The sequence below is a fragment of the Poecilia formosa genome, unplaced genomic scaffold, assembly GCF_000485575.1.
Source record: "Poecilia formosa unplaced genomic scaffold, Poecilia_formosa-5.1.2 Scaffold390, whole genome shotgun sequence".
NCBI classification, from domain to species: Eukaryota; Metazoa; Chordata; class Actinopteri; order Cyprinodontiformes; family Poeciliidae; genus Poecilia; species Poecilia formosa.
In genome coordinates, this window is record NW_006800329.1 from 20,346 (window position 1) to 46,072 (window position 25,727).

Genomic DNA, 25,727 nt, shown 5'->3' on the forward strand with positions numbered 1-25,727 from the left:
AGAAATTTCCATTTTTTCTGAGATTTATTTCAAAATTTGAGTGTTTATTTGTTGGAAATTTACTTCTCTTTTTTATGCATAATAGTCCTATTATGTCATTGTAAAAATAAATCCCAAATTGTGACTCCTGCTCACATGCATGTTTTAGTGCTTCACCTTCACACTGTGGCTGTTTGTAGGGTCAAACATAAAACCAGTAAGTGATGGTTTGTTACAAGTTCCAGCCAGTTTCAAAGAGGTGCAACAGCCTGTTGAAAGTATTTGCATTTTCTTTGCAAAAACAGATGAAATGAAGGTGAACGAGGGACACATGCTTGTTGACACTTCACATGCTGAGGGTTTATTCAAATGAAAATGGGAGAAAACGCCCAAAGCCCAAAATAAAAGCCATTAAAAGACAGAAGAGGTGGAAACCGGAGGCTAAAACTCCCAACCCAGAGAAACGTGTCGCAGGTTGGCAGGAGGAAGATCAGCGGAAAGGTTTATGTGAATACATTTCTTTGTTTGTGCGTTTCGCTGCCCATTCAGCAGCAGGAGTTATATTTGGAGGCGCGGCGGCGGCGGCGTGCGGCCCGGCGTTTCTAACTGGGGCAAGGACAGGGCCGCGTCGAGTTTGATTCAACCTGACAGCTGTGCACATGCTGGAAACAGTCGCATTACGTCTGCATGTCAGGAGGTAAGCAGCTGGAAGTCAGCATACCTGACGATCACTGAGGCTTCCACTTCAACACGACTGACAGGAAAGAACAACGGAGTGTCAGGGCCACGCTAAGGAAGTTTAAATAATAAAATTACAAGAAAAAAGCCTTAAAATGACAAGAATAAAGTCAAGGATACGGTTGTAGTTTTACAAGAATAAAGTCAAAATTTTTTTCAAGTTATCAATTGAGTTAAATTTAAAGTGAATTGATCTTATTAATACAGTGATTTTCTTAAATACCTGAGCTTTCTTGTATTAAAAGAAAACTGTCTTTCTAAAGCATAAATGGCTAAATTTTACATGTTTAATTTTTGAAAAACTTTAATCCAATTTTAACATTTTATTACAGCTGTACTTAATACTGACTGAGTATTCTGGAAATCCTGGTTCTCACATTAATAAATAGACATTTATAACATGTAACAAAACTTAAGTTGCTAAATACAAAAATAAAAGGTGAAAATATAAACTTAACCCCATGAAGAGATATTCATACAGAATTACAACTCAGAAATAGACCTTGCTTTTTGGAATCATGTTTTTTTTCCCATCATGTTACAATTTTTCGTTATCTCCGCTTTTTATTACGATATTCTCGCCTTCGTAGCACAACAGTAAATGGTTAATGAGAAGTTGACGCTGCTTCGTCATTAAGCCCGGCTGAATCAAGGTGAAACTTAAGTTTATCGTGTGTTTATATTTAAAAACAGAACCGCATAAAGTGTATTTTTCATCCCGCAACGGACTCAGTTAGGTCTGTTTCTCTTCCCCGTTCTGTTAGCTACGCCATTTTTGTTTCAGAATCAACGGCTCTGCCGCTACGGGATGGCCAACAGTGCCCTCTGATGGATGGCGGACAAACTACAGTAAAAACATGTATATGCGAACGGAATTAGGTAATCGATTGGGTTTCATCGTTAAGTCCGGCTGACTTAAGGTGAAACTTAAGGAACTTGTCGAATGTTTATATTTCAAAACAGAGCCGCATAAAATGTATTTTTAAATCCCACACTGACTCAGTGGACCGTTTCTCTTCCCCGTTCTGTTAGCTCCGCCATGTTTGTTTCAGAATCAACGGCTCTGCCGCTTCAAGGGAGAAGGACCTCGCGGCAGCTAACAGAAAGCAGCGGGACGGACCACATACAGTCTCATATCTTATTTGGAAATGAGATCACAGATAATATAGGAAATAGAGCCCCCTTCATTTTCGGAGTGCATTGGTCCCATTTCCAAATAAAGTTTGAGACTGGCCGTCTTCGCCGCGTTTGCTGCAACGAGGTGTACTTAGCGGCGCCTTATGCTGAATGGCGGATAAAATACAACCCCGAAACACGGTGTAAGCGGACATTATAAGCCCGGCTGAATTAAAGTGAAACTCAAGGAGCTTGCCTTGAGTTTCACTTTTAAGTATAAGCCTTAAGTGCTTATACTTAAGAACAGAACCGGGTAGAGCGTATTTTTCACCCCGCATTGAACTCAGTTTGGACCGTTTCTCTCCCCCGCTCTGCGTTAGCTCCGCCATCTTTGTTCTGCGAACTGTGAAGTTTCCTGCTTCGCTTTGATTCTGTAGTATCACCGATCGGTTTCACGCAGCCTGACTGCAGAGGAAAAGATGAACGACAAGCCCCGACACGCAGGCGGACAGAAACAACATCACAACAGGCGGCCAGAAGACGTAGAGTGCATCAAAGTGACAGAAGCCTGAAGGCGTTTGGCAGGTGGAAGCAGAGCAGCAGCAGATTGAAAGCCGAGTCTACCTTGTAGGCGACCCGGGGAGGGCATTTCTTCCCCAGACCGAGCGGAGGAGACATGTCGCGAAGCATCTCGTACATGTCACGGTAACTTATGCGGCCGCTTCCAAGAGGGAAGGAGGGAGATTTCCATGGAGACGGATTGGCAGCAAATTAATAAAAATGGCAAAAAAAAGAAAAGAAATATGACAGAAAATGGGAATGGGGGGGAAGGAGGAGAACACAGAAATCTTTGTTAATAAGATTTCCGAGATTTTTCTCCGGAATGCCATTGCAGCTGAATTGATTCATCCAATAATGGATCCCGGGAGAGAAAAGGAAGGATGGGAGGAACCTGGTGGGAGAAATGAGTCGGGTTGAAACTTTTAAATCTAAGGATTTAAAGGAAAACTCCTCTGGAATCACATTCTGAGTGGAAACCATTCACACCGTCCACGTTTTGTCACGTTACCTCAAACTTCAGCATTTCCTTCAGGGATTTCATGATGAACCAATTCATATGATTCATTTGTACAAAAGTAACCAAATGAGGGGAATACAAACTTTTTGTCAAACTGTATCAGTTTGGAAAAACTAAAACCACCAACAATAAACTAAGCATGAGCTATTTTAATGGAACAAATAATACATTTTTGTAGATAATAAATTTCAAAAACTGTCCATTCACTGTAAAAACACAAAATCAAATTCAACATTGAACATATTTTCAATTAAAAAAGACAAAACTAACTTAAACGTAACATTTAAGCAAGAAATATGAGCTTTTTTCAAGTCACTAATTCCTGAATAGTGATGAAAAAGAACAAGTTCCAGTAAGATATTATTTCACTTATGATAAAAATATCTTGTTATAAATTAAATAATCTGCCAACTGATCTAGTACTTTTTCATCCATATCAAATAATTATTTACGGAAAACCTTTGAAAAGATGATGACTGTGTTGCACCTAACATTTTTGTAAGTAGATTTCAATTTAAATATTTTTGTCCTTATTTGTTAATTTCTAATTTCTTCTTGAATTTGTCACACAAAATCAGTCCCGACTCCGCCACACTTTTCAGTTTTGCAAAGAATGATGAAAATCAGCTTCTGAACAAGGCAATTACCTGAAACTAAAGATTATAATCCTAGATTTATGTATATATCTATTATCTTTTTTTTTGCCTGAAGGAAAATAAAAGTTGAAAAGTTTCAAATTAGTGGAAAAGAAAAACAAAAGAATGTAAACCAAACAAAAACAAGGAAATGAAGTCACTTTAAACTCCAACTTGTGTTTCTGACTGAACACAGATACAAGAAAAAGAATAATAAAATAAAAAACAGAGTGTTTCACTCAGGTTTTAGCAATAAAATCATAAAATAAATCTGAAGGTTTTGGTTTTTTAAAACAGGTGCAACGAGAAAATTTGGTGTTTTTCTTGAAAATGTTATAATTAAATACGTCAGATAAATTTGAACTTTTCAGATTCCAGATTCATAATCAGCTCATTGATTTTCAGAGGCGTGTTCCTTTAAGACTCCCTGCTGCCCCCGGTGGAAACATGGCAGGCGTGTTTTTGTTTCCGGCGCTGGTATCAGATCGCTGAGCGTCTGTAAACCGGTCCAGAACCAGCACAGCCTCTTCCTTTAAAACAAAGGGTCTGTGTGGGAGAGCAAACCTTGTAAGCCACCCTGTTGGGGCACTTCTTCCCCAGGCCCAGGGGAGGCGAGATTAAACGCAACAATTTGTACATGTCCCGATAGCAAATCCTCCCGCTGAAAAAGATGAAACACGATCAAGAGGTTAGAAAACAGCAGCTTGGTTTCTCTGCTTAGATGGGGCTGTGTGAGGTAGCTATGAGTAGTCAGTATCTTCAGAGTGAGTAAAAATTAGATGTGTGTGACGTGGGACATATTTGGATGAGACAACTGAAGGAAGGATTTAATAAACTGTCAATTTCCTACTACTTTTCAAATTGGACATGAACGTTTTGTTTTTGTTGTTTTCGTCTTATTTTTTATCTGACATTTTGCATAAGATTTAATTTCATTCATTTGAGTTTGGAGAATTATTTAATTATGCTTTCTTTGAACCGGTTAGGATAGGTCTATGGCCTATACAAAACATTTTCATTACATCCTTTGCACAAAATCATTTTTAGACATTGAGATTTTAGCTAGCAAGATAACTTTTACGTTTAAACAAGATTAGTATCAAGTTATAACATGATAGCACTCAAAAAAAATTTTTTCCTCCATGACGGCAATGTGCTTCCACAGTTTTAGGGTATCTTGTCAATTTATATCCAAATAAACGTCCCACAAACTCAACGTTTACCACTCCCATCTGAAAATGGCTGCCAACAGATGGACCATTACACCACCATACATCTTTGAAAAGCATAAGTAGAGCCTCCTCCACAACCAGCAAGAAAACAGCAAGTTCTTTCTGGATGATTGCTATGGTGATTCCCACCATTTTTAGGAAGTTGGGGACTTTTTTCAAAAGGAAGAAAATCACAAATATAGATCTAAAAAGTAAAAACATCTTAAGGTGGAATATGCTAAACCTTCTCAGAGTTTTTTAGCTTTATTTTTTCTAATGATCACCTCCTACCTCAGCACTGAATTCACTGAGTTCTATGTGTTGTGGGTAAGATACTTACTGCTTATAGCTACTACTCACAACCGCACTTTAAACACAAAAAGTCTTTTTTTGAAAGACTTTTTCAAAACAAATAGTGTAAATAGTGTAATAAAAACTTACCTCAGAAAGGTTCAAAATTAAAAACAGTTTAAAAAAACTTCTCATATAAATCTAAAGTAAATGTGTAAAAACCTGTTTTTTTAATAATTTCTGAAAACAGACATAATTTCACTCTTAACACTGCAAAACACACAAAATCTTACCAAGTATTTTTTATTGTTTCATTTCTAAGACAAAACGAACTTAGAAATAACTTTTCAGAACAATACAGGAGCTTGTTTTATGTAAACCTAACCCTCCATTTTCATACTGATGAAAATGTTCTAGCTATAAGTGACATAATCTGCTGGTGGAACTAGAAGTTTTTCATCCACATTAAGGATTTATTTGCTTCTTTCTGAAAAGTTCTTTTAGTCTTATTTTAAGTGTACTAAGATATTTGATCTAGAAACCAGACCAAAAACACTTGGTCAGGTTTTGTGTTTTTGCAGTGCAGCAGGCTCATTCATATTCAGAGGAATAAATTATAATTCCTCCCCCATAATGTCTGTCAGGTGACGGCAAATCCTTATTTTACCTCTCTCACCTCTAACGGCGTCCTGATCAAAGAAAGGAAGCTTCGTTAGAACATAATGAAGTGAGAATAATCTGAGACAGATTAGCCTTCCCGGTGCTCAGAATTAGCATTTCCGCTCCAGTCAGAGCGAGGCGCCTGGAAACGGACGGGCCTGACATAAACCTGCAGGAGTGACAGGAAGTCTCAGCAGCAGACGGCGGGGAAGCAGAGCCTGCCGGATTAGAGGCATGACGCGAAGCGGGGATGAGATTTCAGCTGAAGGTTTTCCTGTTCCCTTCAGCGGCAGACGTCCTGTGGAACGGCGCCGCGTCGTAGCGCAGCGGGAGGAACCTACCAGGCGGCGGGGTCGTACTCTGCCCACACGCGGATGAACTCGTCCAGGTGGTGCGGCCCGAGGATGGAGGCGTCTCGAGTTAGATACTCAAAGTTGTCCATGATGACGGCAACGAACAGATTCAACATCTGGGTGGAGAAAAAAAAGACAAAATGAAGGAAATGAACATTTGACCTGCTTGGACCAGGTAGCTATATAGTCTTTCTATACATGTAAGGCTGGGAGATTCATTTATTTGATCAATTAATTGAAGTTTTGTTTTTGAAAATAAGATTTTTTTTCCACCAATCCACTCCTTGGGTTTCCATACATTATTTTTGGTCTTTAAGCCGTTTTTTAGGCCCAGTGGGGAAACTTGATACTTTGTCAGTTACTCAGCAGGTTGTTGCTAGGCAACCAAAATTTGGGGAACTTCTTACTCAGCAGGTCGTTGCTAGGCAACCAAAGTTTGTGGAACTTCTTACTCAGCAGGCCGTTGCTAGGCAACCAAAGTTTGTGGAACTTCTTACTCAGCAGGCCGTTGCTAGGCAACCAAAGAGCGAGTCGGTCAGTTGATTCCACCAACCTAGCTTAGCTAGCTGAAGTCTTTCCTCTGCCTGCGACTCCCAGAATGCTGTGCGGTTCTGGATTGGAGTTCAGTGAATATTGAATATATTTAATATTCTATCAGTCATATTATTTATTGATATCGATCAGATTCTTCCATTTAAAACAAGAAAAATATCTTGTTACATTTGAAAAAAAAAATGATCCAGTGGAACTGGAGCTTTTTTAGTCAAAACTGAAGACTTAAAAAAATCTCATATTACTTGCTGAAAAGTTACTTTTAAGTCAGTTTTGTCTTATTTCAAATGTACTAATATATTTAAACTACAAACTAAACCAAAAATACTGGGTGCAATACTATGTAAACTCTGAGAAGAGCTTAGAAAATCATCTGATTTCCTGAGTTACTGACCAGGAAGGAGCAGAGGAAGATGAAGGACACGAAGTAGAAGTAGGCGAAATCGCTGCCGCACTCCTTCCCAGAATTTCCTGAGAGTTTATCACACGGCCGGTTACTGAGGCAGGCCAGCATGATCTCATGCCACGCCTCGCCTGTTGCACTCCTGATGACACACACAGCGAGCCAGCAGTCAAAATGGACGCCGCAGATCAAAGCGTCGGCGCTGAATCTCTGAGGTTACCTGAACAGGAGGGTCAGGGCCTGGAAGAAGGTCTGGAAGTTGTTGTGGTGATTTATGGAGGTTTCTTCGTTCAACTCGATGTTCCCGAACACCTGAGGACAGAAAACACAAACCAGGCTTCAGGGGAAAGCTGGGTTTTTATTCACCATAGAACTGAGCAACATGACACTTCCAGAATAGATTTGCTCAATGGAAATGCACTAATTTAGAAAGAAATAAACCTGGTGCATTGACCACACAGAAGCACTTTAGATAAATCAGTCTCATCTCAGTTCTGTGAAAGCAACAGAAAATGCATCATTTCCTGGAGCTGGTTTTTGCTGACCTGCATGCCAATGATGGCGTAGATGAAGAACAACATGGCGATCAGCAGGCAGACGTACGGCAGAGCCTGAAAACAAGCAGAGAAACATCTGAAATACCTTCATCTTCCAAACAGACGTCAAACAAATAAAAGTTTCTATTTCCTCCTTTCTTTCTAATCTCTCCAGCCCTCCTTTGTCAGAGTTTCTGCTCTTATGTAGGATCTGGAGACGATGAACTCGACCAGCAGGCTGATTCCTCTGACCGGCTATTTATCTCACTGCGAGGAGGAGGAGGCGGCGAACAGTTGTTGTAATTAAATCGCCACCTTTTAAGACTCTGCAGCTACTGTCTGTCTGTTGTTGCCGGGCTTAAAAGCTCTCAGCTCTGACATTAAACCTCCTATAAAGTCCCTGAGCTGCTGCACATATAACTCTGCTTCTCCCAGGGGGATTTAGCAAGCGAATCGGCGCTGTGTGGAAATCCCAACGGCTGTCCGCCGAGGCGACATTCAGCTGGAAGGAAGCAGCATCTATTTCCTGCGTTTGTTGAAGAGTGAAGCACACTCCATTAGAGTGGCTAATTAGCTGCATTCCCAGAGAAAAGTGCTTTTATCTTTTCTCTTAAACAATTATTCACTATTTGCTCATTAGCACATTACAGTCGCCCACAGATGCAACTGTGTGTTTTTACTGACCTTGAAGGACTGAACGAAGGTCCACAGCAGGATGCGGATGGTGTAGCCCTGACGCAGCAGCTTGATGAGGCGAGCGGCTCTGAACAGCCGCAGGAAACTCAGGTTTATCATCTTGTTCTGGAAGAAAGGAAAATATCTGTGAGGAGATAAATGAAGACAGCCTCAAACAGGAACCTTCACCGATCTACCAAAATTACTCCAAAAGCGCATTAGCAACTCATCCAGAAGGTCAGAAAAGTTTCCAGAACATCATCTGAAGCTCTGCAGAGCTTAATAGACTCAATAAACAGTGGAGAACCTACACAGGGATGGCCGTCCACCAAAATTACTCCAAAAGTGAATCAGCGACCCATCCAGGAGGTAATAACAGATACCAGAACATCTAAAGCTCTGCAGGCGTCACTTGGTTCAATTAACAGTGGAGAACCTTCTCAAAATGTACCAAAATCACTCCAAAGTGAATTGGCAGCTCATCCAGGTGGTGTCAAAAAGATTCCCAGACAAAATCCTAAATTTCATGACATTTCGGGGGTGTTGGTAATTTACAACCATGACAAAAGAAACTTGAGTTGCTTTGGCAGCCCAAAAAAACAAAACCTGAGTAAATAATAATTTCATTTTAGGTGTTAAGATGCAGACAGTTAGCGCTGCTCACCGTTTCATCACTGTAATATCACAGACCCAGATCGTGCTATGAATCCTAACAGTCTTCTAGCAGCAAAAGTTCAGCAGCTCAGCCTGAGAAACTAAAACATTCAACAAATGAGAGACATGAATTCCTCTGACTATAAAAGTATTCCTGATGTTTTCTTTCTTCAGTTTTTCTTCTGAGTGACCCGGTCTTAAGCCACTTGGTTGTAAATATTTTAAAACACAATCTTTTAGCAAGCTAGCACTGTGAGCTCACGTCACGACAAATAAACGGTTGTTTACAAGCATTGGACCACTAGAGGGCGCCTACAGTGTGAGAAAACCTGTTTTAAACCATCCAATAATTCATACCTGTCGATGTTCAGGCCTACCTGTTAATGTTCTGTAATTTGCATGATTAAAATATGTTTTTTCGTTTTTTGGGGGGGAAAAGGGCACCAACTCCGTCTCCAGTCTCGGGGCCCTCTATCTTCTAAATTCAGCCCTGTTTTCAGCCAGAATCCTTAAATGTTATCCTTCTAAAGATGGACTCAGTGTACATTTTCTATTTTCTTGTTCGACATTCGGTCTGTAAGTGCTCCAGACAGACTGGTTCCAGCTGAAGCTCTCGGTTTATCTTTTCTCTCATATCACGTCATGTCAGAGAAACAGCCGACGCTTTAAACTGAGACTGAACGGCGCACACACTGCCGGTGAAACTGAAACAAAAAAAGAAGAAGAAGAACCAGCAGGCGACAAGAAAAGCCACTTACCGTCTAGAGGTGTCAGATGTGACAGAGTGAGGCACCAGCAGACACAGCAGATGATGGAAACAGCCAAACAGAAATAAGAGAAGAAGCCAGAAAGGAGACAGAAAAGAAGACTGATGTCCTCAAGAGGAAGAAACACAGCGGCTGTTGACTCACGGGAAACCACATCGGCACCGTCTCAGTCCTCCAAATCAGATACATCTGATTATATTTGTAATATTTGTGCATTTTTTCATTGGAGCCATGTTCTAATTATGAAGATTTGAATGTTTCTCAATCAAACTGATTTAAGGACTGAGATGACGAGAATAAGACAAAGCATGGCCTCTACTGCTGCTCTGAGGGTGGACAAACAATGGAAAGCCCATTTTTATTAAATCTCTGCAAAGTTGTAGGTAATCCTGTTAAACAGGAAATCAAATTTATTGTGTTGAGCAAAATAATAAAACCACCACAAAAAGGCTAATTTGATCTTTTTTTTACATTACTACATTGATTTAATGTGACTTTACACCAAAGTTTGTTAGTCGTCTGTTGGATGCAGAGGATATGCGACGCTGCACAAAGTGGCTGCAGGTCTTACATTTATCTCTGTGAACAAAATGTCTGTGATGCTCCCAATCACCGTCACAAAGTCAAACACGTTCCAGGGTTCCTTCAGGTAGTTCTGAAACAAAGTGGCACAAAAATACAGACATTCATATCATTATCAATTCTCTGGAAAACACAAATTAGATGCTGTGAGGATCAAAAACACAAACAAGTAACAATTCTTCTACTAATTGATTAATCGATTATTCTGACGATTAATCGATTAACCAAGAATTTTTATACACTGTTAGAAATATATTAAAAGATGCAAATAAACAATCTAATTCATTTTTTTAAATAAAAAAATAAACATTTTATTGCCTAGAATGCTATACTGAGGTATTAATTAAGTAAATCTGAACCGGGTGAGATTAAAATATGCAACTAGGAGTTTTAAATACAAAAGTATTTTTGATTTAAATAGAAACTGTATTTTTGTACAATTTTGGGTTAATTACTGCTCTGAATATTTAGTTTTATTGACCAAATTACCTCTTTTTAGAAGTCTGTATAATATATTTAACAATTCATCAATTACTAAATTAGTTGACGATTATTTCAATAATCGATTAATCATGATTAATCGTTTCAGCCATGAATATAATTGAATATTTGTGGACTTTAGCTGAAATCTGGATTTTGTCCAACCAACTTAAGTAAACATTACAGATTTTCTAAAGCCTGGTGGTCAAATATTCTGCAGATTGATACCAGAAACTTGCTGATAGCTACAAAACAATATGATTGAGGTACAATGCCATAGGGAACATTTAATTACATATTAGTGGGGATGTATGTGTGCATTTGAGCCTCTGTGTGTAATTTTGACTATTTAAGCATGAAGATAAACTTATTAGACTCAAAACTGCAACAGAAACTGGTCTGTATACTCCAGATAACGATTAATCGGTTATTAAATTAAGTGACGATTATTTGAATAATCAGATTAATCTGATTGTTTCAAGAAATAAACATTTACACAAACTGACCACATACTGACAGAACATAAATCATGAGGTTCTGTCTGGACCCTGAACACCGTCAGACGGGTCCGTCTTCGGGAGCCTGAGGCCAGGTTTCTGCCAGGAACCCACAGCTGTTTTCTTTGAGCCGCTACAGCAGCAAAGCATTTAAAAAAGGCAGATGTGAGCTTAGCAGCTAAACAGGTGGAGGTAAATGGTGTGTGAGAAAAGCTATTTAATAAATGGGCCTTGTAAATGGAACTGAGCTGCAGGTGAAACGCGTCACTGCAGACCAGGCGGCTTCATGTCAAGAGAAGATTTATGCTCCTTCCTCAAAGTTCATTCCTGAACTGAAAATGAAAAACAATTTCAGCATCTTATGCAGTCTGGGTTGCATTGGATATTGACATTTTAACAGTATTGATCATTGCACATGTAAAGAAACCTTTTATTGCTCCATCTTAAAAACAGAGGCAGTACAAAGCTGGACGTTTAACAAAGTCAAGCTAAAAGCTACAGAAGGCTAAAGCTAATTATTATCCAGAGTTGAGTCTAGAGCAAGTCAAACAATAAAAACTAAAGCTAGACATCAATCGATTAAATTCCCCCAGTCTGAACATGAAAATAGGATGCTATGCTGCTACCACTCATAGGCACAAGTGAGAGCGTTGCGAAACACAAATAATCACCCGGCCGAACACGGCGTGTTAATTAATAAAACACAATTTAACAAAGGTTTGAGGCAGATATTTTGTCTTAAAGAATTGCTTTAAGGCTCTAGTGGCCTTTATTTGAAAGGAAGGTAGGGTATTGAGAGAGAGGGAGGACATGCAGCAACGATCACCAGGCCGGGAATCGAACCTGCGTCAGCCACGTCGAGGACTAAGGCCTCCTTATGTGGGTTGTGTTTGTCCCCACAGCAACCGCCTCAAGGAATTTTAATAATCACGGTTGTGGAATCATTCTAGGAGTCGTTACAGCCCTAAAACAGTTACTTGTAGTCAAGCTAAAAGCTAACAGCTGACCATAATCAGAATAGGCTAACCAATAATCACAACATAGTTAACAAGTTAGTCATAGTTGAGCTAACAGTTAGCTCCTTATGGTGTGTTCAACTGGAACCCCAAAAATGTTCAAACTCTAGAAAATATCTGGGATTAATATTTTTTTTCCCCTACAGTGACCATAATACGCCGTCATTCAGTCTCAGCACCACATTACTCCTCAACATAAAAACCCCGGAACAGAGAGCGAGAGTTTAGAGTGCAGAAGATTATCTTCAACAGCTCACCAGTGGATTGAAAGCAATAATCTTGAGGATGCACTCTAGTGTGAAGAGACCAGTGAAGACGATGTTGAGGTATTTCAGCATAGACTCGTACACCATTGGAGCTCCGTAGAACTGAGGACAAAAAGAGGAAACAGGATCTGAATATTACAGCAGACTGCATAACAATCTGAACCTGAAGGAGGAAATGCAGCTGGCAGCCATTCGATTACTCACATTACAAGCTTTATGTTTGGTGAAAATGCCTCAGTTACACTTTAACCCTCTAAAATATCTGTGTGGGCTGCGTGTGATGATTACGACATGAAGCTCTACCATTATACTAAATGGTTCTGTTGTGTTGGGTCGGCTGGAGCAGCATGATGTCACACCCCCATCTTCCTGCTAGAGGACAAAAAGCTGCTAGCTGGCAGTGGCTAGCTGGTTGTAGCTGTTAACATAACGCGCTAAATCTTAAATGTACATTTGAAATGTAAAAGAAAAAGGGACACAGTGCTTTGCTACTAATTGTCAACACTACGATGACTAGATAACAAAGTCAGGAAAAAGTTTTAATTAAGAAAAAATAGCAAGGGAGAGGCAAGTATGTAAGTTATGCTAGCTTGACTATGACAACCATAACATGTAGATGTGCTGTGGAATTTGGTGTGTTGACCTAAACACCAACTCTGACACATCATCAGTAGAGCAGCGGTTTAAATTAGCTAACCAACCACCGCAGTGTTAGCTTAGCTAATAGCAGTGGAAGCTAATCCACAACTGTGATCACTTATTAATAATCACAGAATAAAAGTCACAGTTTAATGATAAAAACATTAAACTATGACAGACTGAATGTTCTGTTCTTTGTTTGTAATTGTTTTTTGGTGTTGAATCCTGAAACATAAAGTAGCGTTGTTGTCAGTTACTACGGCAACGAGTCTGCTTGTAGCATAGCCGACATGGAGAGTAAAAAAAAGTGGTTTTATTGTTTTGGTTTTTTTTCTGCGTTATTTTTTCCCCTTTGCTGAGGCGCACTGCATTAATAATACCAACATCTCCAGGTTTCATTTAGTGAACGGAGTTGTTCTACCGCCTGATCAAGGCAATACAGAAGCACGGGAATAACAAGTTGTTTTTAGACAAACTTCCTCCTTAACATATTAGATGCAAGCCTGAGGTTTAAAAAAAAATAAGTTTCCAAGAGTGAGATTTGACCTTCATCATCAGGACGACGGTGTTGAGGGCGATTAAAGTCATGATGGCGTACTCGAAAGGTGACGACACCACGAACTTCCACATCTTGTACTGGAAGGACTGCTTGTTATCCGGCATGTATCGTGTTAGCGGCCTGGCGTTGATGGCGAAGTCGATACAGGCCCTCTGTGGGGAAGACAAGCAACAACTGACTGTGTGGAAATATTCTCTGGTGGAAAAAAACGTTTGGAGATTTTTAAAGTCAACGTCAGTTGACACTGCGGGCACTGCTAACTAAAAAGTTAGCTAGCTTTGCTAGCACTAAAGCATCAGTCATCGACATTTGTTCTGCTAACGATAAAGCGCTACTTTCATGTATATAGTATTAACTTCAACAGGGTCAAACATGTTATTGCACACCTAGCTGTAGAGTGTCACTTCAGATATTATAATGTAGCTGTTAGTATTGCTAAATCCGTTGCTGATTTTGCTAATTGCTCATTTTACTGTAGCAGCAGCATTGCATTCTGGGTACAGAACAAGTGTAACTTGTTTCACCACATCACATGTGGAGAATGTAAGGAGGCAATAAAAAAAACACATGTTGAACTTTATTAAGCTGAAAGTTTATAAAACAACCAAGTAAATTATCACTTCAGAGAAATTAATCTGGAGGAAGCTAAAAAAGTTAGCTAAAATTCTACACTGCTAACCGAAATACTAGCTCTACTCTTAGCATAAGTGAAGAATGTAAATAGAAAGAATTCCTGTTCTCATTTTAACGGCGTCTTCTGTCAGCCATTTTGTAGAAATAAACTGTAGTTTTGGCAGATAAAGCCAGGAGCTTCACCTCGTTCTTCTCCAGGCTGCACTCTGACATCGCTTTGTCTCCCTGCTCCTGGAAGGTGATGATGATCAGAGCTACAAAAATGTTGACGAAGAAGAACGGAAACACCACAAAGTAGACCACGTAGAAGATGGACGTCTCCATGCGGAAGCCCGGGCTGGGGCCCTGGTCTTCGTACGTGGCGTCCACAGAGTGCTTCAGGACCCTGGAAAGAGAAACTCTGGAGATTATCAAACACTCAGAGATAAAACACTTTGTTACGACGCATTTGTAGAGATTAAAACGCTTCCTCTGCTCTGCTTCCTTCAGCTTTTACTCAGCTCTGCCCGATATACTCCAATAACTTTAATCTGGTGAGACGATGAAAATGAAATGCTGGAAACGCAGCACTGAGATAATCATCTGCCTTTGTCACTAAATATATAACCGCCCACCAAAGAGCGTATTTGTAGAAATAGATCAGAGCAAATTATTTTCTTATCTTCTAAAGTGGTTTTTCTGGCTCTCTGAAACTCTTTCCAAGTTTTCTTTTGGACGTTGTTTTCAAAGGTTTTGTTATATTTTTATTTCCATGAGTCATCCATGTGCTCCAGGAATACAACTTAAAGAACAGACATTAGCTGTATTTTTAATACAAATGGATGCAAAATGTTGTTGATATTCCACTAATGTTGAAAAAAATATAATTTTCCAGTTGTGGTGTTTCCATTAAATAAGAAATTAAATACAAATCACATGTGAATAAGTTTGTTCATGTGATAACTCATTAAAAATAAGCAGCACCATCATCCTCCAGCTACTTCCTGTTGTCTTCTTTGTCATTTCTGCCAGTAGTAACATCCTGTTATTGATCATGTGACTCAGTAATGAGAAAAAGTGTTCCCCGTGCAGTTTTGTGAAAAAAATAATTCTGATGCAGCTGAAAAAAAAACACTGCATAAACATGAGTTTTTTCTAAATTGGAGTGATTTCATTAATCATATTTATTTTTGTGATTTCAATTTGTGTAATTTTAAAGTGTATGGAAACGCAACTGCTGTAAATAAAACAGCCAACAAAGGTGGAAACAAATCTTCACACAAAAAACACAAAATCTTACCAAGTATTTTTGTCTAGTTTCTAATGCAAATATGTTGGTACACTTGAAATCAGAAGAAGACTAACAATTAACTTTTCAACAAGAAACAGGAGCTTGTTTTAAGTAAATAATTTCTTAATATTGATGAAAAACTGCTAGTTCCTCTGGCAAATTATTTCACTTACCACATGGGGAAAATATCTTGCTATAATTGAAATAACCTGCTTTGGAACTAGAACTTTTCCATCAATATTAAGAGATTATTGATGTTAAACAAGCTCCTATTTCTTGTTGAAAAGTTGAAGTTAGTTTTGTCTTATTTAAAGCAAACTAAGACATTTGCACCAGAAACTAAACCAAAATACTTGAATGATTCAACGTAAAGCCGCTTGGATCAGAGGTTTCTGCAGGACTTTAGTGTGTAAAACAAAATGATCTGACTCATTATTCTCAGATTACAGGTGTCTGCAGAGAGGCGGCGTGGGCTCCAATCCTCCTCCTGCGAGTATTTAGCAGCTTCTACAGGAATCTTTTCTGTTTTTATCATGATCTGCTCGTTTCCCATAAGCTGCTGTATAATTACCTGCTGCTTGTGAAGCTCTTATAACAGGAACAGCAGATAAGAAGATGGAGAAACAGACATTTTTGTCACGTGTCAGTTTTCTGCCTCACGTTGCATTTTGTTTGTAGGTCAAACTTTAATTTAGATCTCATCTGACCAAAGGTCCTTTAATTATTTACTAGATTAGATAGATGTCATTATTTTGTGTTGGTCTACCACATAAAATCCCATTAAAATACATTAATGTATTTTAATGTATTTTAAAATACATTAAAATGTATTTTAAAATACATTTTAAAATACATTTTAAATGTATTTTAAAATGTATTTTAAAATACATTTAAAATGTATTTTAAAATGTATTTTAAATGTATTTAATCTTTGGTCTGACCAAAGATGGTCAGACCAAAGATCTGACCATCTTTGGTCAGATGGGTTTATTTTTTGGTAAACCCATCTGACCAAACGTCCTGGAATTCCACTGGGGTTGCTAGGCAATGAGCGGAATTCTTGCTGGGGTTGCTAAGCAATGAGCGGAACTCTGCTGGGGTTGCTAGGCAATGAACGAAACTCTGCTGGGGTTGCTAGGTAACAGGGAGTGCCTGCTGATTTGTGAGGTTACATTCCGGAGGTTTTTGAAACGACCCATTTAACAGACACCAAAATACACGAAGTTAATGCCAAAAACTCTGGGAATTTTTTATTTTTTTTAAACACTTGGGATGTTCTTAGAAGCTTTGGAGACCCAAATGAAGGAACAAAAACATGTAAAATGTGAATTTTTGATTAGTAGGTCCTCTTTAGTAACATGTTTTAATGACTTACAGTGGCCAGCCCTCTCCGGTGGAGACGGTGAACAGCGTCAGGAAAGCCCAGAGAACATTATCGTAGTGAAACTCGTACTTCTTCCACTCTCTGGGCTGAGCCGTCACTTCCTTAGGATCGTACTCCAGAAACTGACCTCTGCAAGGAAGGAGAGCGGATAACAGAAACTAAATAACACAAGTAAATCAACAGGTAGCTGTGGGGGGATGTGTTCTGCTAACTGTACCTGCAGTCTTTCTCCAGACCTTTGGACTCGTCGGTGCAGTAGAAGAATTTGCCTTTGAAGAGCTGAACAGCGATAACAGCAAAGATGAACATGAAGAGGATGTAGACGATGAGGATGTTCAGGACGTTCTTCAGAGAGTTCACAACACAGTCGAACACAGCCTGAAAACGACACAGACAAAAACAGGCAGTCAGGAATGAGCGAGCAGCAGCACAACGCTAGCAGGATGCTACACAAGAGTTTAGCTAACAGAGCTAACAGAGATTCAGGAACATCTAGTTATAGCGAGAAACTTTCATGTTTTATTGAGATATAAAAATACCAAGATGTTGTACTCTTACATCATTTCCTATTTAAAGACAGAATCTCTTTCAGTTTTAATATGTTTTTTTTAATTGTTCGGTTTTCAGTGATTGTGTTTATGTTGCTTCACTGTGGCTTTAATTTGCCCTTCTGCGACAAATAAGATTTATTAACTCGAATAAGTATTACTATAATATACTTACCTTATTTTGTACACAAACCAATGTGTTATCTCTCAACCCAATCAGTATATAATAAAATATACTTTTTAGATGATAGTTATTCAGAGACAATCCCAACAGTCATACGATACAAGATAGCAAAGATAAATTAGCTAACTAGATAGCCAACAGGGATTAACTAGCTAGTTAATTTAGATTAGCTAGATAACTAGCTAACTTATATTAACTATATGACTAGCTAGCTAAGTAGGTAGGTAGTTGGTTGGTTGGTTGGTTGGTTGGTTGGTTGGACAGATAAAAAGTTAGCTAGCTAGACATCTCTCTAGATAGCTGGCTAACAATCACTAGAGTTCACACTGGGAACAGGAAGGTTTGTGTTCCTGTGTTTTCCTCTTTCAGATTTCTGTCTGTCTGCTCCACCATCATGTCTGCATTCAGGATGAAGAGTTTTGTTGATCTGTCCTGACATGCAATCCAACCAATGAACCTGCTGCTGCATGAGTGATGTTCATCAGGAGCATATTCTTCCTCTCCTCCACCAGCAGCGCTCCGTCCAAGCCTCCGCAGAGAGATGGAGACGGCCGGCTGGCTGCCAACACCCATCTGTCTCACTCCTTCACTTCTATCACTCCTCTGAGAGGCTTTGCTTTGGGACGATCAGCAAAGGGAGACTGTCATTTATCCATCTGGAGAAAATAAAGGCTTGTCTTGTTAAAAATCGTCTTTCTGTGCTGCTGCTGTTGATTGACGTTGGCCAAACTTTAGCCTGATTGGTTGAGAAATACTTAATTCATAAAATATTTGGAGAGAAATTTTCAATTAAACATTACAGATAAAGTCTTAAGACATTTTAGTGATACTACACTGAAAAAACAAAATTATCCTCTACTTCCTGTTGTCTTCTTCGTTGTTTCTGCCAGTAGTAACGTATTAAAAAAAAAAAAAAAAAGAAAATATTAATTTCTGAGAGAAAAAAGAAACATCCAAATTTGGAAGGAAGAAAGTCAGAATTTTAAAATTTTTGTTAGACTTTAGCCATTAATATTAGAAAAGTTAGCTAGCTAGACATTTTATTTGTATGAATAAAATTTGAAATTGTAAGATTAAAATGAGAATTCAGAAAAAATACTGAAATTCTGAAAAAAAGAAGCCAAAATTCTAAGATTAACTTTTGGTATTAAAGTCCAAATTATGAGAAAACAAATTAGTAATTTCTTATCAATATTAAGGAATTATTGAATTAAACAAGATCTTATATTTTGCTGAAAAATTACTTATTTTAGTTTCACCTTATTTAAAGTGTAGTAAAATATCGGTTCTAAAAACCAAACCAAAAATGTTTTTGTTTTTGCAGTGAATGGCTGTTTTACTTGGATGAAACTCAGTAACAGCTTTATTTTTTAGAAATCCTTAAAATTATTTTTGTTGTATAAAAATGAAACTAATGGTTTTAATGGGTTATTTGATCGTCTTCCTACAGAACCGCGGAGCTTTAACTCGCCTCAGGTCTCCATGTGAATCTGTCCAGAACCAAATGCTCAGAGTTTTCCTGTGAAAGTCAGACTTTTTCAGGCTGCATCGCTGTACCTTCAGCTTCGGCAGCCGCTTGATGGTCTTCAGAGGTCGCAGAACTCGCAGCACACGCAGGGATTTGATGGTGTTGATGTCTTTCCCCTTCGTTCCTCTGTGAGGAGTGAAAACGCCGTTAGTCTGGGAGAAACGCTGCGATCCACTCTAGTTTAAACTTTCTCCAGTTCAGCAGGTAAACTGGTCAGAGCTGTTAGCATTCGGTTAGTGGAGAACATGCAGTTTGGTGGATTATCTAACTGTACGAAGTTACAATTGTGTCTATTCTTTGCTCCTCTGTTATGCTTCATCCTTCTTTTCTATTACTTACATTGATTTTACCACAAGATTATGGAAAAGGTTATGGTCAATGACAAAACAAACAAAGTTTTTTCTCAGATTTTAAGATGGATTTGTAAAATTAAAGCGAGGCAGAATTCAGGAGAAAAGAAGAAGCATAGGTTCAGAAAAAAAAGTCAAAATTTTGAGACTAACTTCAAAATTCAAAACATTAAAAAGTTGAAATTATGAGGAAAAAAGATAAATTTCTGGGAGAAAAAGTCAGAATTCTGAGACTGAAATCGGAATTATGAAAGAATAGTCATAATTCTAATTAAAAATGTCAGAAATCTGACATTAACGTCAGAATTCTCACATTTATGTTAGACTTTTGCTAATAAAGTCTTTCCTCATAATTTTGACTTATGAGGAAAAGTAAAAAATCTTGCAATTAAAATTGGAATATGAGAAAAAAAAAACCCTCAAAATTCACAGAAAGAAAGTCAAAATTCTGAAGAAAAAAGTTAGAATTCTGAAATTTATATCTAAAAAGGTCAAAAGTTTGCAGTTAACATCTGAATTGTATGATTAAAGTCGAATTTCTGACAAAATATTTTCTGAGATTATTGTCAAAATCATGAGATTAAAGTCAGAATTCAGATAAAAAAATAATAATTCTGAGATTTCAGTAAAAACTGAGAAAAAAAAATTCTGTTTATTGTGGCACTAATCTTCTTCCATAGCAGAGGGCCGAGGACATGAAGTAATTATTTGGAACAATCTGGAACACGAGTCAAACACTGTGGGAGTTTTTTCCACTTAATTGATGGAAATCAAATTGTTTGTATTATAAATATGTAGTAACCAAAATGCAGCATAGAAACACAGGAAACAGACTTCCATAGAAAAGGGAAATAGACACTGAGCAACTATCAAACACTGAATGTTTATCAGTGTTTGCAAAGACAAACATGCAATAAAAATGTACATCTCTAAATATAAGGAATATCAGAGCAGATGCTGCCTTTATTTTATATGCTTGACTGAATCCAGCCCTAAGGAGCGCTAACGTGTTAGCATCTGCTCACCAGAAAACCAACAAAAATTCAGTATATTTAGATTTTCATCCTTTTTTACCATGACTACCATTAAAAAAGAGAAAAACAAGTTTTAGTCATTTCCATATAAAACAACGTTAAACCTGAGTTTGTTTTTTGGTAAAAAGTGCTAAACTCCAAACATTGTGACTTTGGGAGTTTTACAGTAAAACGTCATGCAGCTGTCATGCATCATGCCGTCTCTGTGGTTTCTGTTCCCGTGTTTAAATGGTCGGACAGTCGAATAGATTTCACAGGCTGAAGATGCTGCAGGTTTTCAGGCTCCTTCTCCACTTTATCTCATTTTTAAGAGCTCAACATTTTATTTTACAATATAAAGAATAAGATAGTCGACAGACATCGAGTGAAAAAGCAGCCAAACCAAAAAATGCCATCAAAATGAATGGAGAACTGCAGATTTAGAGCATTTCAGAGGATCAGAAGAACGTTTGGCTGCTTGGAGAGAAAATCAAATAAAGGTTTTCTACTATGCTGTTGTATTTTTTTGGTTAAATACAAACTGAAATCAAAATCTGAAGCAATTTGAAACAAAAACTGCTCTTTAAAGCTTTATTTCTAAAAAATAGTCATGAATTTGTGTATTTCTAGTAAAATATAAGGCCGTCTACGGCCTGTTTAAGTAGAATAAGAGGCTGGCTCTCTGTTAAAGGGGTAAAAGGCTTTAATCTCCTTCAGTTGACCTGATAAATCTTCTTCAACTGTGATTTTAGGAGTTTAGAGCTGGATAAAGACCAGCGCTGATGGATCAGACTGATTTAAAGGAACACTGTTCACAGCAGATTCAGCTTCTGAAATCTATTTCATGGCGTTCCCAATATTGTCTCCATAACTTTAGTTTGTCAATATTGGCTCAGGAGGATAAAAACGAGCAAAAACACAGAATATTACCAAGGACTTCTGTTTAGTTTCTCCTGGAGTTACCTCAGCACACTTGAATTAAAACTATCACTGGACGACAATCGTTCCATACCTGTCAATATCAATAATTATTGATAAGTTTTTTGTTTTAAGTATCAGAAGTTTTGTTATTTTTTATTTTTAAGCAGTTATGAAGCGCAGTGGGGAAACTTGAAACTGCTGCTGTCAGTTACTCAGCAGGGCGTTGCTAGGCAACCAAAGAGCGAGTGAGTCAGTTGATTGCACCAACCTAGCCTTAAATTAAATTATCAGATTAAAATGAAAATTATGCAATAAAAGCAGGAACTGAGTTAATTAAGTCAGAATTAATTTTTACTTAACTCAGATTAAGTCAAAATCATGAGGAAAAAAGTCAGAAATCTGAGATTAATAAATGGCAAAACTGTCTTATTATAAGTGGAATAATCTGCCAGTAGAACTAGTAATCTTTAATAAATATTGATAAATTACTGATTTAAAACAAACTATACATCTTGGTGAAAATCTATGGCATATTTCAAGTGTACCAAGACATTTACAGCAGAAATTAGAGCAAAGGTTCTTGGTAAGGTTGAGATGTTTTGCAGGTTGAGGTTTGGTCTCAATACAGGAACCTTCAGGACTGTTAGCAGGTTGGGAATGGGAATGTTGGGAATGTTTTCCAGGAAATATGCTTTCAAAATGGGATTGGGTGAAAATAGGGGCAGTTCCCACCTGGCCACACTTTGTTGTGATCTGATGAGGAAAAGAAACGATAAGCAGGCAGACAGCACAGAGAAATCACCAGCATAGAAAGAGCTCAGCAAACACTTAAAGCACAGATTAAACAGACATGAAGACTTTATTTAACCCTACAGACTGAAAAGACGCTAAAGAAGAGCGCTTGTTGAAATTAAACTCAGAAGAATTACAGAAAAAGCAACAGACAGGTTTAATAAACTCTAAATTGAAGAACTGCATTGAGAGTAAATCAAATTTATAAGCCAAGGTTGAATAAAAGACACTGATGATGATGATGATGATGATGATGATCATTTCACATTGCAAGGGCATTAAATCTTCATTTTCATTACTTTTATCGTCTCTCATTTCTTTTTAGAGCCTTTTCCAGCTTCATGCAGACGGTGTGACTCTCTAAGGAAGCAGAAACCTCCAATCAGATTCATCCTCCATGTTGGAGGGATAACAGCTAAAAACAACAATAAAACACAAATCTGGCTGATTTGAATAGAAAAATATTTACATGAAAACATGTTGAGTTTGGGTTCATCCATAAGAACCCAGTCACAGTAATGACTGTTAATGATTAGAGTGATCATTTTTAATCAAATGTAAATCAATTATTTTTATTAAGTGTTTTCCAGTTGAAAAAACCATCAGAAAAAAGGGAAAGTAAATAAAACATTCTTCAGGATTTTTAAGTTTATTATTCACAGAGTTCAACACTGATCTAAAGAAAATGTTTTCATTTTTTCCAGTATTTTTCTGAGGAATATTTGGGGGAAACTCTCCATTTCTCAGAGTTTAAATACTGACGGATAAAAGCTGATGAGCCTGGAGAACCTGGACCTGCTGACGTCTCTGCTGTCAGGACTGATGGGAACATTTAACCCTTGCAATGTGAACGCAGTCAATCTGACGGCTCCATGTGACTGATGTAGGAGAGACAAAATGATGAACCAAACTGAGCAGGAGACGAGCGGAAAAACAGAAAATAATCTCACTAATCTGTGAAAAACTAGAAAACAATGAAAATCTGGTAAAAATGTGAGTTTGGGTCGAACAACATTCACTCTGTTCATTATCAGTTTAAATAGATGTTTATTATCAGTTTAAATAGATGTTTATTATCAGTTTAAATAGATGTTTATTATCAGTTTAAATAGATGTTTATTAGCAGTTTAAATAGATGTTTATTAGCAGTTTAAATAGATTATTCCCAGATGTGTGGAAGTCGTGGACTGAAGCAGATTCAAATCACTCTCACAATATTTTGGTCGAATCTTAAACCATCGATTCGCCAGAGGATCTTAAAGCAGGTAGTTACAGTTACACAACCTGAGCTTATGTAAGGAAAACAGAGTAAATGCCAGTTTGTTCAATCATGACTGATGATAATGACAAAATGTGACATTTGCTGGAGACGTTTAGCTGCGAGACGAAGGCTGTAAACTGGAGCGACACGGGGCTGATGGACGTGAAGGGAGGGACACAGACGGAGAGAAAGAGCAGGCCGTGTTACCCCATGAGGCTCCTGAGAGCGAGGCGAGCAGGAGACGAAGACAGAAGAGGACAAAGTGGCAGAGCAGCAACAGAGCAGCAGCAATAAGACAGAAAAACCAGGGGAAACGTCACAGAGCAGAAATTTACTGATACGCCTCGTAATATCTCAGAAATTAAGCTTTTAGTTGTTCGTACACAACGATGTGCTTCACTGCGAGTGAAAAAGACAAAAAACTTTAAGGTTTAGTTTTACAGAGAACTGATATAAACTGGAAAAAATCAAAGTTTAACCTGAGTTCATGCATTCAGGAGGGGAAACGCTCAGAAAATAAAAGATTTTAAGCAAAAGAAATGACAAAAACAAAATCTTACCAAGTGTTTTTAGTGTAGTTCCTAATTTAAGTGTCTTATTACCCTTCATATGAGACAAAACTAACTTATAAGTTCATTTTCTGCTTGTTTTAAATCCCTAATGAAAGAGAAAAGGTTCCACTGACAGATTATTTCACTTAAAACATTTTCTGATGTAATAAAGAAAATAATCTGAAAGCGTAGTAAGATATTTTCTCTAGAAACCAGACAAAAATACTTGGTAAGATTTTGTGTTTTCACAGTGAAATCTGCTGTTAACCCTTTACACACCAACAAGAGAAAAGCACTTCAGTTTATTTGTATTGCAGTTCAAATGAATTTACATCATAAAGAAATAAACATTAAATTCTGTAATATCAGATTTTAATCAATTATCCAGTTAAGGGAAATTTAAAAGTCTGGAACAACAGCAGATTTTAATGTGTTTTATTTCTAATTTATTCAGTGATTTATAGATTATAAGTATTTTAAACGGTTCCATCGGTGAATTTCCCAACTGAATATATTATCTTCAATCAAAGTTCAGATTTTCCAGTTTAAGACAGAAAAAAAGGCAATTTTATGATTAATTACTTTTCCTTTTCATGGTCTCCCAATAAATGTCCAGACAAATGGACCTTTTACTTCTGCAAAATGTCTGTGCAAAACTGTGAAGCAATTATCCGACATTGTGTTGGGGATTGACTGCAAAGCTGCAATTATCTGGCAAACGAAGCTTTAAAAGAGCCATAAAGTCCCTCTGACCTTCATCTGGATGCAGAGCAGAAAAGAGCAAATCTGACCAACAGCCTCCAGGTGAGGGGTTAGGGTTACCCTAACAGAGCAGCTAAAACCGTTTCAGTGAATTCAAAGCATCAAACAGGAAGTGATGAAACGACTTACGAGCAGGCGAAGGCCACCAGGGCGCCGCTGACCACGATGAAGTCCAGGATGTTCCAAAGGTCACGGAAGTACGAGCCGGGGTGGAGGAGCAGGCCCAGGTCGATCATCTGGGGTCAGAGGTCAAACACCACGAGGAAACAACGACAAGCAAGGGCATTATGTAAAAAAATAATAATAGAGTAAAAATGAGAGAAAACAACAGAAAGGTAAAAACACTTTAACCTGCTGTTGGATCAAAACTCCATTCAGGGCTGAACAATAAATCAATGATTAATCGTATAGATGATCCGTCTGATAGGACCGGGGCTCCCCAGAGAGCATTAACCTTTGACCCCATTAGCAAACCCACATATCTACACAATAAGTAAAAAACATGAAGGTTTTCATTCACCATTCAATAATTATTACATTCATTTATTATAAATGCTGCTTCATACTGTCTGCTGTGGAAATTTATTTTTATCAGATATTATGACATTATTACCAGATAATACACATTTTTCATCACAATCCTCTCTTGATTAGAGGAATATATATATATGTAATATTTGGTATTAATCACATAAAATGTTTAGTTTATTTCTGTTCTTATTTTGTTTTTGCAGCAGTTCTTTGGTCTTTTTCTTGTCAGAAACTTTTTAGTTTCTTGTTTCCTAAACAGCCAATCAGAAAATGAGCATCAGAAATAAGATTTAAATAAATTATTTTTACTAA

The 25,727-nt window shown here is 37.8% G+C and overlaps 1 protein-coding gene across 16 annotated transcripts in view; it reads right to left on the reverse strand.

The window, feature by feature from the left end:
• Positions 1 to 25,727, reverse strand: part of LOC103154531 (voltage-dependent N-type calcium channel subunit alpha-1B) — a 122,011-nt gene that overhangs the window by 14,252 nt on the left and 82,032 nt on the right. For 5 of the 16 annotated variants that reach the window (XM_016662792.1, XM_016662786.1, XM_016662794.1 and 2 more), the window contains 17 exons: positions 25,014 to 25,120; positions 23,779 to 23,790; positions 22,251 to 22,271; positions 19,264 to 19,360; positions 17,192 to 17,352; positions 16,966 to 17,103; positions 14,504 to 14,705; positions 13,675 to 13,839; positions 12,481 to 12,591; positions 10,220 to 10,303; positions 9,811 to 9,813; positions 8,237 to 8,353; positions 7,562 to 7,627; positions 7,237 to 7,328; positions 7,008 to 7,158; positions 6,050 to 6,177; positions 2,458 to 2,554 (listed from right to left, as the gene is read on the reverse strand). In XM_016662792.1, coding sequence (XP_016518278.1) covers positions 2,458 to 2,554; positions 6,050 to 6,177; positions 7,008 to 7,158; positions 7,237 to 7,328; positions 7,562 to 7,627; positions 8,237 to 8,353; positions 9,811 to 9,813; positions 10,220 to 10,303; positions 12,481 to 12,591; positions 13,675 to 13,839; positions 14,504 to 14,705; positions 16,966 to 17,103; positions 17,192 to 17,352; positions 19,264 to 19,360; positions 22,251 to 22,271; positions 23,779 to 23,790; positions 25,014 to 25,120 — 1,752 coding nt within the window. Of the gene's footprint in view, positions 1 to 2,457; positions 2,555 to 4,110; positions 4,208 to 6,049; positions 6,178 to 7,007; positions 7,159 to 7,236; positions 7,329 to 7,561; positions 7,628 to 8,236; positions 8,354 to 9,810; positions 9,814 to 10,219; positions 10,304 to 12,480; positions 12,592 to 13,674; positions 13,840 to 14,503; positions 14,706 to 16,965; positions 17,104 to 17,191; positions 17,353 to 19,263; positions 19,361 to 22,250; positions 22,272 to 23,778; positions 23,791 to 25,013; positions 25,121 to 25,727 lie in introns of all 16 variants that reach the window. The other 11 variants (XM_016662797.1, XM_016662788.1, XM_016662796.1 and 8 more) reach the window with 8 other exon arrangements.